This window comes from Schistosoma haematobium, chromosome 5 (genome assembly GCF_000699445.3).
Source record: "Schistosoma haematobium chromosome 5, whole genome shotgun sequence".
NCBI classification, from domain to species: domain Eukaryota; kingdom Metazoa; phylum Platyhelminthes; class Trematoda; order Strigeidida; family Schistosomatidae; genus Schistosoma; species Schistosoma haematobium.
The window spans coordinates 11,177,813-11,194,660 of NC_067200.1; the positions used below are offsets into that span (position 1 = coordinate 11,177,813).

The 16,848-nt window shown below is 38.5% G+C and overlaps 1 protein-coding gene across 3 annotated transcripts; it reads left to right on the plus strand.

Annotated features, from left to right (window-relative positions):
- Positions 1-1,527: 1,527 nt before the first annotated feature.
- On the plus strand, positions 1,528-15,993 carry MRPS35_1 (28S ribosomal protein S35, mitochondrial; the record flags this gene model as incomplete). Of its 3 annotated transcripts, XM_035730146.2 has the most annotated exons (7): positions 1,686-1,850; positions 1,891-2,010; positions 2,047-2,167; positions 2,199-2,338; positions 4,826-5,029; positions 8,364-8,525; positions 15,414-15,993. In XM_035730146.2, 7 exons carry the CDS (start codon positions 1,686-1,688, stop codon positions 15,669-15,671), a joined length of 1,170 nt encoding a protein of 389 aa, XP_035587966.1. In that variant the 3' UTR covers positions 15,672-15,993. The 3 variants fall into 3 exon arrangements, with proteins under 3 accessions (XP_051064883.1, XP_051064884.1, XP_035587966.1); XM_051217472.1 differs by having other exon boundaries at positions 1,673-1,850; positions 2,047-2,338; XM_051217471.1 differs by lacking the exon at positions 15,414-15,993 and having other exon boundaries at positions 1,528-1,850; positions 1,891-5,029; positions 8,364-9,959.
- Between the last annotated feature and the right edge of the window lie 855 nt (positions 15,994-16,848).

The window sequence follows — 16,848 nt, forward strand, 5'->3', positions numbered from 1 at the left end:
GTCTGCAGGAGAGATAGGGCGGGATGATGCCGATTTCTGCTCCAGTATCGACTAAAAAGTCCGAGCCAGAAATACGATCCCTGATATGAAAGAGGCGGCTAACGTGTTGGCCAGTAACAGCTGCCGCTATTACTGTCTGGCCACTTCGTTTCCCTGATGGTCTGGCTTGCTTGTCGTGAAGTTGCACGGTTTTGTGCAACGACGTGCTTTCTCTCCATAGTTCGAGTGATACCAACAAATTCCGGCTGCCCGTTTGGGTGACTTGAGACGATGTCTGCATACTGATCTCTTTCTAGACGTAGATCTGGCAGGTCGAGAATGAATGGTGACAATAGTCGCCTTCAGCGATGCTAACTGCTGTGTTAACTGTGTTATTTGTTGCTGGATGTTGAATGTGTCGTTCATGTCTTCTCTACTTGAGGATTGTAACGCGTTAACGCCGCGACTATCGGGATATATTTCTATCATCTTATCGGCCATGTCTGATAAATCGTCAAGGCTGACAGAGGCTCCTGATATACTGAGAATTTGTCTGACGTTATGTGGTAACCTTTGTAACCACATCTGCTTAAGTAATGCTTCGTCTAACTTGTATGAGCCTGCTAGCTGTCTCATATATCTGAGCAACTGTGAAGGTTTTTTATCCCCTAACTCGCATGCGGTGAGCAGTTGCTGTAAGCGTTCTTCATCAGACTGCGATGTACGGTGGATTACTGCGGCTTTTATTTTATCATAGGGGTCCGTTTCTGGTACATTACCGATCAGGTCCCCGACTTCTGTTGCCATTTCTATCGGCAATGCTCCAACAACGTGTGCATATTTTGTCGCTTGCGAGCGTATACCTCTCGCCAAAAATAATGCCTTAACCTGTGCAAACCAGATTTTAGGATTATTAACACCGTACGTTGGTAATCTTAACTCTGAAATAGTGTTGATCGAGCTTAGAGCATTATCTTCTTGTTGTGAAGAGTTTAGGGGGTTGGTCGGTGAACTATCTATATCAATGAGTTTACCAGGAGAGTTCATAGTGGGGAAAACAAAAATGGACTAGCGTGCCAAGTAATAATAATAATAATAATAATATATATAAACAGTGAACGTCTATAATGAATTCGAGGCTCACCAAATAATTGTGGTGGACCAGACAATGTATAAACGTGAAAAGTATCAACAAAGTTATTAAAGATCAATATTAATATTAATATATACCAGTTAATTGTTACAAATACAATAAAAAATTGGGACTTTACTTAAGTTCACCAAATTGATGCGTGTTCAGCTTTAGTCTGGTACAGTAAATCCACAATTATAAATGCTTGGTAATTCTAATAGGGTTGACGAACTCTCCAGTAGTGTAATCCTACGTAAGGTATGGTATATTCCCACTCACAGTCTATAAATGTAGGTAATATTTGATTTAGATTTCAGTTAACTCAATCACAAACGAAAATAGAACGAGGGATATGTGCGTAGCATTGTATTTGTTAACAAGCCGCAGTATGTCACGCTGTCAAGGTCATTCACTTAAACAACACGTACAGTCATACAATGATAGATATACATACAGTGAAAGGTTGACAAGATAAATACAAATAATATTAAAAACTATTCACAAAATAAACTTTTCAGTCATATCTTCACAAGTTTGAGCAGTGGTGCGCAACATACAATTATAACGCTATAGTATGCGTCTTAGAACATCGGTTGTTTTCCGTGGGAGTTTACTGGCCACCACAGGAAGACGCAATGAATCTAAAAGTCTCGATTGTCATCAAAAGTTTCTTCCACTGGAAATTCGGGGGTTGAATGACCTTAAGCCTAGAGACAACAGACATATATTCTCCAAAGAAGTTGGTTTATTCTTTACTATTCAAAATAACAATAATTCAGAAACCAGTTACTTTGCACGAAAGATTCCGCGATTTTATCGATTGGACAAATATCTGGCCAGCTGCTGCTACATTCCACCACTCTCTTGTTCCTTTTCGAGTTCGTCAAGGCTCTTGTAAAGTTAGTGTACATAAAATTTAACTTTAAGGCTGACAGAATTTGTCAGAAAACGAAGGTTTTCCCCCTGGAAAGTACGCAAATGCTGAACTAATGAAAATCCCCAACTTTTTACATCTCACTCCGCCACACATTAAAAAGCATTGTGATGCGTTAAAAAGTAAGAGTAAAAGTATTCATTTTTGTAAAAGAATTTTGCACCTTATGGCCTTCTGGTTTGAATTCGAATGAAACAGTTGAAAAACATTACCCTGTTGTAATAGTTAACCGCTCCTACGTATTTGCCTCTTCAAATATACGTGACCCTCGTTCCCGTTTTGTAACTCTTCAGGTAAGCCTACAAAGAGTCTGAATTTACTTCCATACTCGTTGATCTCAACTTATATATAATGTGCCAATAAAATTTTATGTCCAGATATATCATATTATTCTGGGGTATACAGCGTCGGTGGGACTCGGTTTTTCTTCAACTTGCAAGACCTTGTTCAAATACAAGTTTGTGTGCATTGTCCAAAGACTAGTAGTATTGCACGACCACTGAAGCTGAAGCAGATGGACTAGGTTTCTATTAGATTCGCCAAATAAATGGCACTAAAAATCACGAAAATAAGAGGTTTTTTCTTCCCGAACATTTAAACCTTAATAACTTAATAGGTATGAATGCCAAGGTTGGACTTGATTGTTTCAAATAAATTGAGCATTCGGTAGAAAGTTAATAATAAATATGTCTTTTTGTTTTATCCCAATGAGCGGAGAACTTGTATTTCCGGTGTTTCGTGGCAATGTAAACCACTTCTTCAAAGTACATAAATAACCAAAGTTTTATTTTAACTTGTGTTAGTTTATTTTGGTTATTTACTCTGAAGAAGTGGCCTAATCACTTAGTTTTGTAAGGCTTTACCGATTATTTTATTCGAAACTAGTGACCATAATTCACTACATGTCCCTTTTCGCCAATCGTTTTGACAGAACTCATCGTAATTGTTTTAGTTTCAGCAGTGGGTCCCTAGTTTTCATCTTAGCTTTTATCTTAGTGGATTTGATATACAATGTCGCATTATTTGCGTGACTGGTCACGGATATTTTGTTTACTCAAATACGGATGTGACTATTTTGTATGGTCCATGTGTTTCTAGCCGGAGTTGAATTACATGTTCTAGGACAAAAAACATCCAGTCAGAGTTTTCTCCAGAAGCTATCAGTAATACCATGTCTCTATTATCCAGGTTCTAAGTTGCTCATCTTATTTTACCTTTTATTTGAACACATAAATATTCGTACAATAGAGTGAATAAATGACGTAAATGATAATAATAATAATAATAGTAATGGTAATAATAATGTGAATCGTCTGATTGTTAGTCGAAGCAAGACAAGTATTTTCCATAAATATCAACATTTCATCATATTTGTGTGTGAGCTGTGATACTGCCCGGGTGCCCAAACCGAAGCAGGTGGTTTTCTTAGGGGGCCACACCCCGAGCCTTTGACCTAATGGTCTAACCCACAAGGCAGTGGAGCATCGTGACGAGATGCATTCCCATGGCAGCCGGTGACCAACGATTGGTTCATACGCCATTTGTTGTTTCAGGTTCCTGGAGCCCATGTGCACCATTGGTTTAGAATTCGGTTAAAGCGCCGGACATTGGCTTTTCGTCCTCTCATTTTTGTAAACAGCACCCCCGCCACGAGAAGGCAGTGAGAAGGACTTCCCTGGGAGAGGCTGTATACGCGTGGCCACGTGAGAGCTTTTCGAGAGGGGGCGGGCCCAACCCACTCTCGGCCATACCAGGGCATTTGGGGGTAGTTGCTTATGAGTGAAGTCTTCTATGCTAACATACTTTTTCGAGTCAAATAGTAGCCCCTTTTAGTTTACGTTGGTGTTTATATTATCCAGGTAGTGTTTACACAAATCCTAATTCCGAAAATTGAATCAGCACCCAAGACTGTTGTTTACAAACATCATTTTGTTTTTTTAAACTCGCTTATGTTTACTTATTGATATTCTCGCCACGTCCAATTCATCGTATTACGTAGTTACTTAAAACGTAAAAGTTCCTAGTAAAAAGTATGCTTGACAAAATTATAGTTAAGGATAATGAATGCACAAAAATAGATTGCATATGAATATTGGTGTCTGTACAGTTATCGACTCTATTCCTTTGGTAGTTACTCATGAAACTTTCATTTAAGTACTGTGGGAGGTACACAACTCAAACACCTTAGGTGAATTATTTAATTCTCAACACTCATCCTAACGGTCAAATACATTTAATTTCATAATTGATTGGTCGCTGAATAGTGACTACTATCGTATATGTCAAGTACTTCTTAGTGCTGATCGAACTCTGTTGATCAAGTTGATATTTAGCCACCAGTGTAGGTCACTTAATATCGTGTGAACTATGTTAAGATGTAAGATAATGGTTTGAGATATTTGATTCCAGAACATTCGCGGTTTAAATAGTTCAGTGGCAACGTCTTCCACTGTAGAGTTAGGTGACAGGATCATATCCCCTTTGGAGCACCAGTTCCTTCAAAATTGCGTGTAGGCCTCGCTGACGAGCGCCAAATCTGACGAAGCCTAGGTCCAGAGCTTTTTGTCAATAGATACAACCACCAATACATTATTTGGCTTTAATTTTCTATAGATCTTGTTGCAATGAGTATACCACAAGGATGAATCAAATACCAACTATTAATATTCTAGTTTACGTGACATGCTATGTTTGATTTGACTTGGGAAACTATCAAGTTAGAATACTTAACTTATACAGTCCGGATTTTTCTTTGAAATAACTGTCGGTTTACGTTCTAGATACGCCTTTCTAACCTTTCGTTGGACGAACATGCTAGAAGAAAGCTTTTACGGCTTGCGATAGGTCCTGGTCCAGGTCGCAATATTGCAACATATGACTGGAATACAGATATCTTAGAGTTAACCTCAGCGAGGTGTCCAACATCAAAGCAGAACTCCGACTTTTTAATATACTTATTGACAGTTCTTACTATGGAATCAAAAGTAAGCTCGCTTTGGTTTTATATTAAACTTCTGGCTTGTTTAGTGTAATATTTCTATCACTGAAAATACATACCTTTAGGGATTTTGTTTAAGAAGAGACAATAATTTACTTAATGAGTAGTATTTTAGCTGTAATGAATTGCAATTTTAAAAAGCCTATAAATGAATAAAAAGGTTTACATTAGTACATACTCTTGCTATCTATCATATTTTTTATTTGTGATACTAGATTTGATTAGTTTCCAAAGGTAACTTTCAACATAAACCAAAATATTTGTGAGAAACTACGGTTGTTCAAGATTGTTGTGAATCAATTTTGCTTCGATTTTATGTGTTGGAGATGGTAACTGTATTTGATCATCGTTGTCTCCGAAGGATTACTGATATTCAGTGGCAACACCATGTTAGTAATACAGAAATTCGACAACGTGTGTTCGGGCATAGTCAATCATCTACAACGTAAGACCACATATATGCATCGGTCCAAGTTGCCATGCCTCATTAGCACAACAAGATGAACGTCAAATTCATTAAACCAGTTACTTCATTGGTAGTAATATGTAAAAAAAGATTGCATATAAGGATATAATACAGGGAGAAAGAATTATTCGGGCACAGTTACAATAATCTAATTGTTGTTACGATCCTGAAACACAGAGTTCTGTGGCTTGGATATATAATGTGAATGTCGTCCCAATGAACTCAACATTTTATATTATTTTTTGCTCAGTTTGATTGTTAAGAGCGGGGAGATGATGAGTCGGCGCTATGGGATGAAAGAAAGCTATACAGGACTGTCGTTCATGACTCCCTAGTTAAGGTCTTAGACGGTGCAACAGAGTGACTTGAGATGTTATTAAGCTTTTTCCAACCAGCCCCAGAGTCGGAAAAAATGCAAGATGTTGAATTTGTTAAAATGACATTCACAGTACAGATCCAAACCACTGAATTCGGTGTTTCAGGATGGTGACAACAATTGGATTGTCATCACTGTGTCCGAACACACGTTGTTGAACTTCTGTATTACTAACATGATGTTGCCACTGAATATCAGTCATCCTTCAGAGACAACGATTGTCAAACACAGATTCGCTTAACATCCTCAACTTGGAGAGGCCAAGTTTCACAGGCGTAGAGAAAAACTGCTGTCATTGATGCATTGTAGATTCGACTTTTTACATCCGGTGTATCACCACGAAAGCTCTAAAGACTCATCAAATTAGCATAAGCCGATCTAGCTTCCATTATACGTGAATTAATCTCATCATTCACCCCACCACTAGCTCTAACTCAGGAACCCAGATACTCCACCATTACCCTCATCTGTCAGCTGTTCCCAGGACACCATTGATGGAAAAGTTGAGGAGTGATGAGGTTAGACAACCTTCCTTAATCTCACTGTCTGAATAAAATAATAGAGTGAGGTGGTCGTATACTCTCACTTTGTGTGAGCTGTTTGTATATAAGGCTTTCAATATGTTGGTAAATTTCCCAGACACACTCTTCAATAAACAATTCCAGAGAATAGTCATATTCAAGAAGTCGATGGTGGGCCCGATTGTCGAGAAGCACAACGACTTTTGGCCTGCAATAAGTATGGCGATGTTTTAACATTTAGCTAAGGGTGAAAATATGGTCATAATATCCTCGATAAGAACGAAAATCAATCTGCTCCTCGCGAGTCAAAGTATGACAGAAGGCAATAATTTGAAAGCGATCGGTAGTAGACCTATCCCTTGATATTTGTTGCATAGGTAACGTGAATCTTTTTTAAGATATGAACAACTTTTGACCCATTCCATGATGCTGCGACACTAATTACCAGACGTTCGTAAACAACAGTCACTTCTTTAACCAAGAGGTCGCCACCATCTTCAAAAAGGGCTAGAGGTAGTTCACCTGGGCCTAGTGATTTGTGGCACTTCAAGAGTTGGAGTTTTTTGCGGACTTCCGCCTCATTAGGTAAGTCAGTCTTCATCAGCCATGGAGGACGGGACAGTCTGATCGATGTTGCCGAGACAGCAGACCAGGTGAACTGTTCCTCAAAAAACTGTCCATTGTCCGAGACGTCGGTAAGTGTTATTGGTCAGCATCCCACCAGCCTGATACTGTTTCACTCACAGCAGACGTTTTGCTGCCAATGGCTTGGTCTAGTTTCCTGCAGTTACCAGATGCAGCTCTTGCTTCCAACTCGTTAGCGAGCTCCGACCACCATGTTTCTTGGTCCTTACGCAAACTCCAGTCTTAACAAAGTACAAGAGGCGAAAAAATATTTCTCCACAATTACTTCTCAATAAATTGGAGACTTTTTGTAGAAAACAATAAGAATTAAAATGTACCAAGTAGTTTCTCGTTAACTTTATTTATCTGAGCAATAAGGTAAGAAATAATAGTTTAACATGAAAAGATGGTTCATCTGTGAATTATTTCATTGTCAACCTGGTGTACTAGCGTGGGATTGTTTATCGTTCTACATTTTCTATTTTTTTCAACCATAATGGACGATGCTCGGAAATCAGATGATGAATTTGTCTTGTACACGAAATGTAATATTCTCCGCAATAGGAGGCAAAGTCAGATAGCCTTTGTTAGGTACAGCGTATGGTTGGAGAAGTCTGTCGTCAAATTTCACAGCTAACTCCAAGGTTTACCCAATTGCTTATTTAAAGATGGATTTTTCACAGTTTTGGTTAGTAACCGTGAATTTTGTAGTTAGTTGTGCTAAGAGTTAGAGTAGATGTCTACTAATGATAGTAGATCACTCCAAACATGAAATGTCTGGAATCACAGTCACTATTAATGATGTAGAGATAATGAAAGAACCTGGTCAGTTGGACTGATTCTGAATTAAGCCACTTAATGTCTCTAGTCGTTCAAGAATCTACATCTTACAATACAACGCAAAATAACAATCAGTGATTTCGTGAACTCATCCCATTTCTATTAACAACTTCCGTTAAACTTTTTATTACCTGTTCTTATGTTAGAAAGTACTTCACTTCTGATTAGGTTCTGCCTACGGATGAGTAAAACAAGCCGGTTCTGGTCAATAAAGATCCATAGCCACATCAAAGTGATCTACCATTTATATTTAGTATCGTACGCCTAACGTCTTCGGGATTACTATGTAGTCTCATAATGTGCGAGAAATGTTTCAAAGCTAAACTTAAATGCTAGCAACCACCTATGTCTCTTTCGAAGGCTGTAACTCAGACAGAATTACCCCTGACTACTACTACTATTACCACTACATGCTAGGGGAGAATAAACTTCATAATTTTTTTTATTGTTTACGCCCAATAAACCTGCTACCCCTCGTTCGTTTGTATTTCAGAAAACTGAAAAATGGGAAATAGATAATCCGGAATATGATTGGGTACAATTTGATTGGGATAAAAGTGAAACACGCCGTCGTCTTTTCAACTTACTTTCATTGTGCGATAGTGAACAAGTTATCAAAAAGAATCAAATAAAAGAAAGGGATTTCACAGCCGAAGTATGTGAAAATGTTTCTGTGAACAACTTTTTTTGTAAAATTACCAAAAATAATTTTTTTTCTCAAGTAAGAATGGTTTATTTATTCTGTGAACCGGATGACTCAACAAACATCCAAGTCGTAATGTAGAAGTAACCAGACTCATATAGCCAAATAAACAAAACATTATGCGAATAACAGTTGACCATTAGAGTAGTCAGTCAGTCAGTAACAATGTAGAACTTCGTACGTACGTACATCAGTTCGAGTTGCCACACCACATTAGCACAGATGCAGTGGTCGATTCAAATCCCGTAGTGGTGGAGGTAATAAGAGTATAAGCAGTAATCAGGAAAATTAGTGTTTGGAGATGTTATTTAAAGAGTATAATACAGTGAAATAAATTTGGGAAGCGAAAAAAAAGAGACAAGGAGGAATAAGGAGATCAAAATTTGGGAGAACACAAAGAGTGGATGCACCTGCGCCATTGCAAACGATTTGGGGCCATGTCATTCAGGGTCTCTAACCATCGGTTGCTATCATCTCGCCGGGAAGTGACACCAGCCCCCATACTCGTAACCATTAGAGTAAATCCTACAGAAAACGAATTAAGACAAACAGTCACACACTTCATTGTTTCTGTCTGTGAATTCTGAGGATCATTCTATTTCTCGTCCCTTGATCTTGCTACTACAATATATTCGGTTTCAGCTTATGTATCTGATGTTTTTCAATCACCTCAATCAATGGCATTTTATGAACTAAATATCGTCTACTGAATATGTATCCAGATATCATTCGGAGAGTCAAGTGAAATGATCGAAATCTGATCAAGTGACCCAATAAGAGCAGAGGATAAACATCCATCATCCTCTATTGCTAAACATATAATTGAAACAGGCCATAAGATTGATCTTAACTCTGCTTTCGTGGTGTTGTATAAAAGTGTAAAAGGGCGTGTACTAAGGTTTGTTGAAGCATTAGCCATACGAAAATTCAAACCCCCTTTGTGTATTCAGAAACAGTTTGTTCTCAGCTTAATTATTTATTATTTATTTGAACAAATAAATATTGGTACAAGAGGGCACCAAATATATATGCGCCACACAAAGCAATGAGAACTCGAAGAGAAAAAAAGAAAGTAAGGAGCGTTAAAAAAGTACAATAACGAACAGATTAGTGTAAGGTAGTGTAATAGTAATAAAAAAAATAATAATAGTAATAATGGGGGAAACGGAAAGGTACAATCAGAATAAATCTTTCAGTTAAGGAAGAAACATCCGTTTTTTATGAAGAAAGTAAAAGAAGGTTACAGCAGGATCGCCACTGGCTTCTATTCTGAGCCATATCTGATAACGTTTCTAGCCACTGTGTAGCACCATCTCTCGGACCCCAACCAGGGAGTCGTGAAGGACCGACCCAAGCCAGCCCTTTGCAGCTTTCTTTCATGCCACGACACCATATCATATACTGACCACCTCTCCGCTTTTTCCAACCAGTCCCAGAGTCGACAAATAATGCTCGACATGGAATTCTCTGGGACGACATTCGCAGAACATGTCCAAGCCACTGAAGTCGATGTTTCAAGATGGTGAAACCAATTAGATTATCGTCTCTGCGCCCGAACCTCTGCATTACTAACATGGTGTTGCCACTGGATGTCAGCAATCCTTCGGAGACAACGATGATCAAACACAGAGTCATCTAACGTCCTCAACTCGGAGAGGCCAGGTTTCACAAGCATAGAGCAAAACTGCTCTCATCGACGCATTGTAGATCCGACCTTTTAAGGTCAGACTAACATCACGAAGGCGCCAAAGATGGCCCAGATTGGCATAAGCCGCTCTGGCGTTCACTATACGTTCATTGATCTCATCACTCACATCCCCACCAGCACTTATACAGCTACCTAGATACACGAACTTCTCGACTACTTCTATCTGCCCACCATCCAGGGTGAATACAGGATTAGAATCCTACCAGTCTTGTGGAAGTACTCCGCTCATCGAAGGTGCAAAGCACATACCATACCTACGGACATTGATTGTCAACTGATTAAGTGCGGATTGCATGCCTTGGGCATTATCGCACAGTAAGACAATATCATCCGCATACTCAAGGTTGAGAAGTCTTTCTCCAGGCAACAGATCCGCACCGCCATTACTTACATCCATCAGAGCTGTTTCCAGAATGTCATCGATGGCAAAGTTGAAGAGGAATGGTGAGATTGGGCAACTCTGCCTAACCCCACTGTTCGAATGGAACAATGGAGAGAGGTGGTTGTATGCCTTCACTCTGCCTGAAGTGTTTGTATATAGGGCCTTTAGGATGTTAATAAACTTCTCAGGCACACCCTCCTTCAATAGACAATCCCAGAGAACAGTCCTGTCCAACTAATCGAAGGCAGCCCTGATGTCAATAAACACTACGATTGTTGGCCTTTGATAAGTATGACGATGTTCTAACATTTGGCGGAGGGTGAAGATATGATCAATACATCATCGACTGGAACGAAAACTAGCCAGCCCTATCTGTTGTCCGATCTTCATTAATGTGCGAACGTTGAAGGCAGCCAGTTTGAATGGTGCACGTGGTTTCAGAAAAACTGCTTCAGTATTCATATTTGGTGGTAGCACACAATTTTCAACCAGTTAGTGACTCGAGAACGTTTAGATAGAACCGAGTTTCCACCATAGGCGAGCTGCTGTATAAGTCGAAAAATAAGGATACACAGAGTGGGCATAAAAGAGAGTCAACAAATGACGTCAATAATAATAATAATAATAATAATAATAATGGCAATAGTAATAATAATGTGAATCGTTTGATTGTTAATCGAAGCAAGATAAGTATTTTCCATAAATATCGACATTTCATCATATTTGTGTGCGGGCTGCGATTAGGTTTCAAACTATGTTCATTTTTTATTATTATTATTATTATTATTATTATTATTATTATTATTATTATGTTATTGTCTCCTCTTACCCCATTTCCAGTCTAGTTGACCTTTTATTTTTATATATAAATGTTCTTAACAAGTATATGTGTGATCAGATTGTTCGAAATGTATTGCGCTAATATATCACATAGTTCTGATAATATTCGTCTTATTATTACATTAGTGTTCAGTTAAGCGAACTGATAAATACATTCAGTTATAGTTATTTTCCTCATGATCAAGTTTATGGGTAAATGTTCTCCAGTTCTGTAACACTATTTTACAATATGAATGTTAGACACTAACACCATTGGATGCCGGCTCAGTGGTCCAGTAGGTTAAGCGTCCGCGCGCGAGACTGAAGGCCCTTGGTTCGAATTCTGCAAGCAGGATCGTGGATGCCCACGGCTGAGGAGTCCCTTAATAGGACGAAACGGCTGTCCAATGCTTCCAGGTTTCCAAAGGTGGTCTAACACCAATCGGTTCATGATCTCAATTAAAAAATTAATCTCCACAACCACTATACTGGTAATATAGATGTAGGTAAATGGATACAGTCATTCATGAGGGCATTTATAACATCATTTAGTTGGAGTTATCCTGCACAAAAGTATTAAAACTCGTTGTAACAGGTTGTAGATTTCTATAGGTTTTTTTCTTTCGAAAAATACACTAATGAATGAAATCGCTATTAGTAATTTAGTCATTACCTATACGTTAATTAATTGGATTTCCGTCTCCGGCGGTAAGGTCTCAACAAGTACGGAACTAACATGAAAATTACTCGCAAAAAGTTCCTGTGTGACCAACCTCAATCACTTACCCCTTGGGCACTGTGGACACGCTCTCAGGTCACTAAGAGCACCTCTAACCCAATTTCCTTTTCAGGTACCTCCAGAAGGACTCTTCCATGGTGTGAGCAACCGGGAAGTAAAAACTGCCCTCATACCTCTAACAACACTCAAGATCATTGTATTCATAATCAATCTCCCTCTTCAATTCCTATTATTACTCTTACCTTGACTTTCAGCTATAAACTCCCTCTTTTGACTTTCTCCTCAAACGACACCATAGCCAACGATTCTATTGCGCGAAATACTGTCACAAGTTTACTGAAACCTCCCTCCAAACTACAAATTGGAGCCTTCAACGTACTCACCCTATGTCAAATCGACTAGCAGGCCTCCTCGGCGAAAACCCTAGAATCTTGTACCATCGATGTATGCTGTGTCTCCGAAACACACATACAGGATCCTAGTGTGACTATTCACTTGAACACACCTCTCCAAAACGGAGAACCGACAAGATACACCCTTCGTGTATCTGGCGACCCGGTGGCTATTTCTGGCAGGTGTAGGTATAGCACTAAGTACAAGGGCAGAACAAGCACTATTAGAGTGGATCCCCGTTAACAGTCACCTATGTGCTGTTCGGCTAAACGGCTCCGTAAGAACTCGGAAGGATTGGGACACACGTCGTCACCTTCTCGTCGTTTCTGCCTACGTGCCCACTGACTGCAGCCCGGATGAAGTGAAAGATGACTTTTACAGAAAGCTGAACGCCTAGACATAGTACTCGTAGTAGGTGACTTTAACTCCCAAGTGGGTAGCTTAAACGAAGCAGAAAGACATTTAAGTGGGTATTTTAATATCCCAACTCAGCGAACAGTTAATGGTGATCGTCTTCTGAAACCATGCCCGGACGACCGTTTATTTTTAGCAGGCACTAATTTTAAGCATAAGGAGAGACATTGTCCAACATGACGACACCATACACCAAACCAACGTAGACTCAAATAGACTATATTTCCATCGTTGGAGAGAGTCTATAGAAGATTGTCGTTCGTTCTGAAATACCTGCTTGGACTCCGACCATGCTCTAACACGAGTATGCATTTGCTTGCGCCTCACTGGACGCAGAAAAACCACATTAAGAAGACCCATTAGAGTTGAACTCAGTGACGAGAAAACCAAAACCAACTCAGGTCATACTTAGTTCAGAAAACGAGGTTGATCCCGATGTTACTTGGAAAGATATACGAACAGCTGTGGAAACAGCAGTGACATCTATTAGTTATTTGAACCAAAGGGTTACAAAAAACCAGTGGATTTCTGCTAAGTTTATTGCACTGATAGATTTTAATAAACTCATTCCATCGGGCTCTGAACACGATGAAGATCCAAAACAAATCAGATCTATAGTAACCAAAAGTCTAAGAAACAACAGTGATCAATACTGAGTAACGAAAGCAAATGAGATGGAAAAGGCAGTGACTGCAGGTAACAACAGATAGCTTTTCGGACTAATAAAAAACTGGAATTAAGAAGTCAAGTGTAAGTGATACGACCTCGGGAACAGACGAAACTTATTTGCTCTCACTCCAAACGTTTAGAACGATGGGCGAAAGACTTTAAGGAGCAGTTCGGCTGTCCTTCAGCTACTCTACAACTACCCACCATTCCTAAACAACCTAAATTGAACATTGAAAAAGGTTCCCGGACTGTAGGTGGAATTCAAAAGGCTATAGCTATTCTGAAACGAGGAAGGGCAGCTGGTCCAGATGGATGGCCTGAGTTAACACCTGAACTAAGAGAGTGAAGTAGTCGAGTGTGTTGACAACTTCACTTATCTTGGAAGTCTGATCAGCCCTAATGGGTTGGTGTCTGACGAAATCTCAGTACAGATTCGAAAAGGTCGTTTGGCTTTTGCCAACTTACGTCACCTGTGGCGAAGGCGAGATATCCGTCTATCAATTAAGGGACTAGTATATTGCACAGCAGTTCGTCCTGTTCTACTTTACGGCTGCGAAACATGGCCATTAAGAGTAGAATATACTCGTAAGCTACTATTATTTAATCACAGATGTCTTAGAAATATTGCTGGCGTCTGCTGGGATCACCGGGTAATAGTAATAGTGAGGTCAGATGCAGGGTATTAGGGAATGATAGTAAATCATTTGATGAGGTTATGAATCTTCATCGACTAAAATGGTGGTTGAGTCACGTGTTACGTATGCCTGAACACCGATTACCACGACGCGTAATGCTGACTAGTGTTGGGGGTGGTTAGAAGAAAGTTAGGGGCGGCCAAACCGAGATTGGCATCAGTGCTTGAAGTCACTAACTTCTAGTCTTAGCCATGTTGGTAGATACAGACTACTTGGTTGGGGTCATCGTGACTATCGTAACCAGTGGTTGGAGACTTTTGGTGACATGGCTCAGAATCGATCACAATAGTGTCAGTGTATATACTCTCTGTCTTCCCTTAAACTATGGGAATAAAATTAGTTTTTATCTTTTTTTTCTACGAATTTTTTCTTTCTTCCTTATACAAAATCTTTCTTTTATATATCACTACCATTGAAGTGACTACTTCTATGAATTTGGTGTTCATCTTGTTGCGCTATTGAGGTGTGGCAACTTGGACCGATGCATGTATGTGTCTGGTCCTACGTTGTAACTGACCGACTAGTTTTGCTTACTAGATCATAATAATTGAAGTAAAAAGATTTTGTTACGTTCGTTTAAGATTTTCGGAAATTAGTTTTTCATCGAAAACTCAATTTGTATGACAGTTAAATGATTAGAATCTATTCACATTTAAGAAATATATGAATGAATTATGGAATTAGAATGTAATTTGTTAATTCTTCATCTACTGTGTGGTTGGTGTTGATTGATTTTATGTCAATGAATTGATGCCAAAGAAATTTCGGCCAACTGGACTTTATTTTCATCGTAAGAGAATATATTGTAAGTCGTTTTCTAAGTTTGATTCTGCACACTTGATAAAATATATAGTTCTGTATTTTACCGTTTACCTCAATTTTCACTCATTTTTTTTGTCTACGTTCAGTGTACAGAACAAAATTCACAACAGATTAGAATATATATTAACGTTAAATGTTATTGTAAAAATCAATTTTCAAATCACTTTCATTTCATATCTTTACATATGATTACGTTTAGCTTGAATCTAATCCTGCAATTGTACAGTATCGAAAAGCATTAAAATCTATATGGTCTGGAAACGATATACTCAATGGTGATCAATGGGTTAAACGACCTGATCCACCTAAATACCGACATGGTCGTCTTCGACCTATTCGAAATATACCATTCGTAACGGTACCGGGTGCAGATGAAAAAAATAATTTGGAAGAATACGCTTCAGCAACACGAAATCTATTTGGATTAGATACTGAAATACAACAGTCAAATTTGTAGATAGATATTTTAAAAATAATTCATCTTTGATCAAATTATTTGTACATTTATGCGTTTAGACATTTAATCATTCTTTTCCTGAACACTTTAAAATCGATGCGTACAATGCTTTATTCGAGTGCTATTAGAATTATGGAAGCGGTTGTCCCTTTTCGGCCGCTCATATTGTGGAAAGATGTTTCTTGAGGTTACTACGAAGCCCAGAGAACAAACACTTTAGGTCGGTCATAGAAGACCCTTTTATGAGTTGTTTTGAATGTGTTAACTCCATATTTTTTAATATGTCGTATCGTCCAAATATCACGTGACAAAATCGCTATTCAAAACACTTGCTTCTATGACCCTGTTGCTGTGCTTAACTAATGACACATCAAAAAGCATAAATACCTTTCGGTCTGTAGAATATCTGTATTTTTGATATGATGGGGAAATAATTAAACCTGATCGTTAGGCGTCAATACCATTGAAAAAAGATGATGATCTTTAGTTATCATGTTTTTCAATCATCTATTTGTTAAACTGTGTCTGATGCTTCCTACGTAAGCGTGCTATTTTGTTGAAAAACAACTGGACCTTTTCGCCATCGGTATTGTCTTTGGTGTCAGTTCACTTAAGGGCTTGAATGAATTGTTCCGTCTCGTGAGTAGCCATCACTCAGTCAACGTATCACTCCATTTCACCTATCTATCAATATTGGGTTTTACTCGTTCTAATAACCCCAACCCCGTTTATCAAATTATACAATAAACAGGTAAATTATGGGACACCTAATATAGTGTTGTTCATTTCGACTACTGTTGGCTAATTAATGTTGTACAATATGTCTGCGTGTTTCACTTCATACACCATAAATAATATTCAATGCGATCATAGAAAAAGATTGAATTGTCATCGTTTAAAATCATTTTTACAATCGACCTGTTTGATATGGGTAGATTGATACTTCGTCTTAATTGAAATTTACGTAAATATATACAGTTAGCATTACATGAATTAAAAAATTCATTAACATTATCATGTAGGAACAGATCTATGACAGACCGAGTTTTTCTACTACTAGGAGAAAGTATGTGAAGTCACAGTACATTGAACATTTATTTTTAAAAAAATATCTAGTATAAATACTGTAGTGGTATGTGCTATTTATTTCAACATAAGTAGTATATAACACCAATCG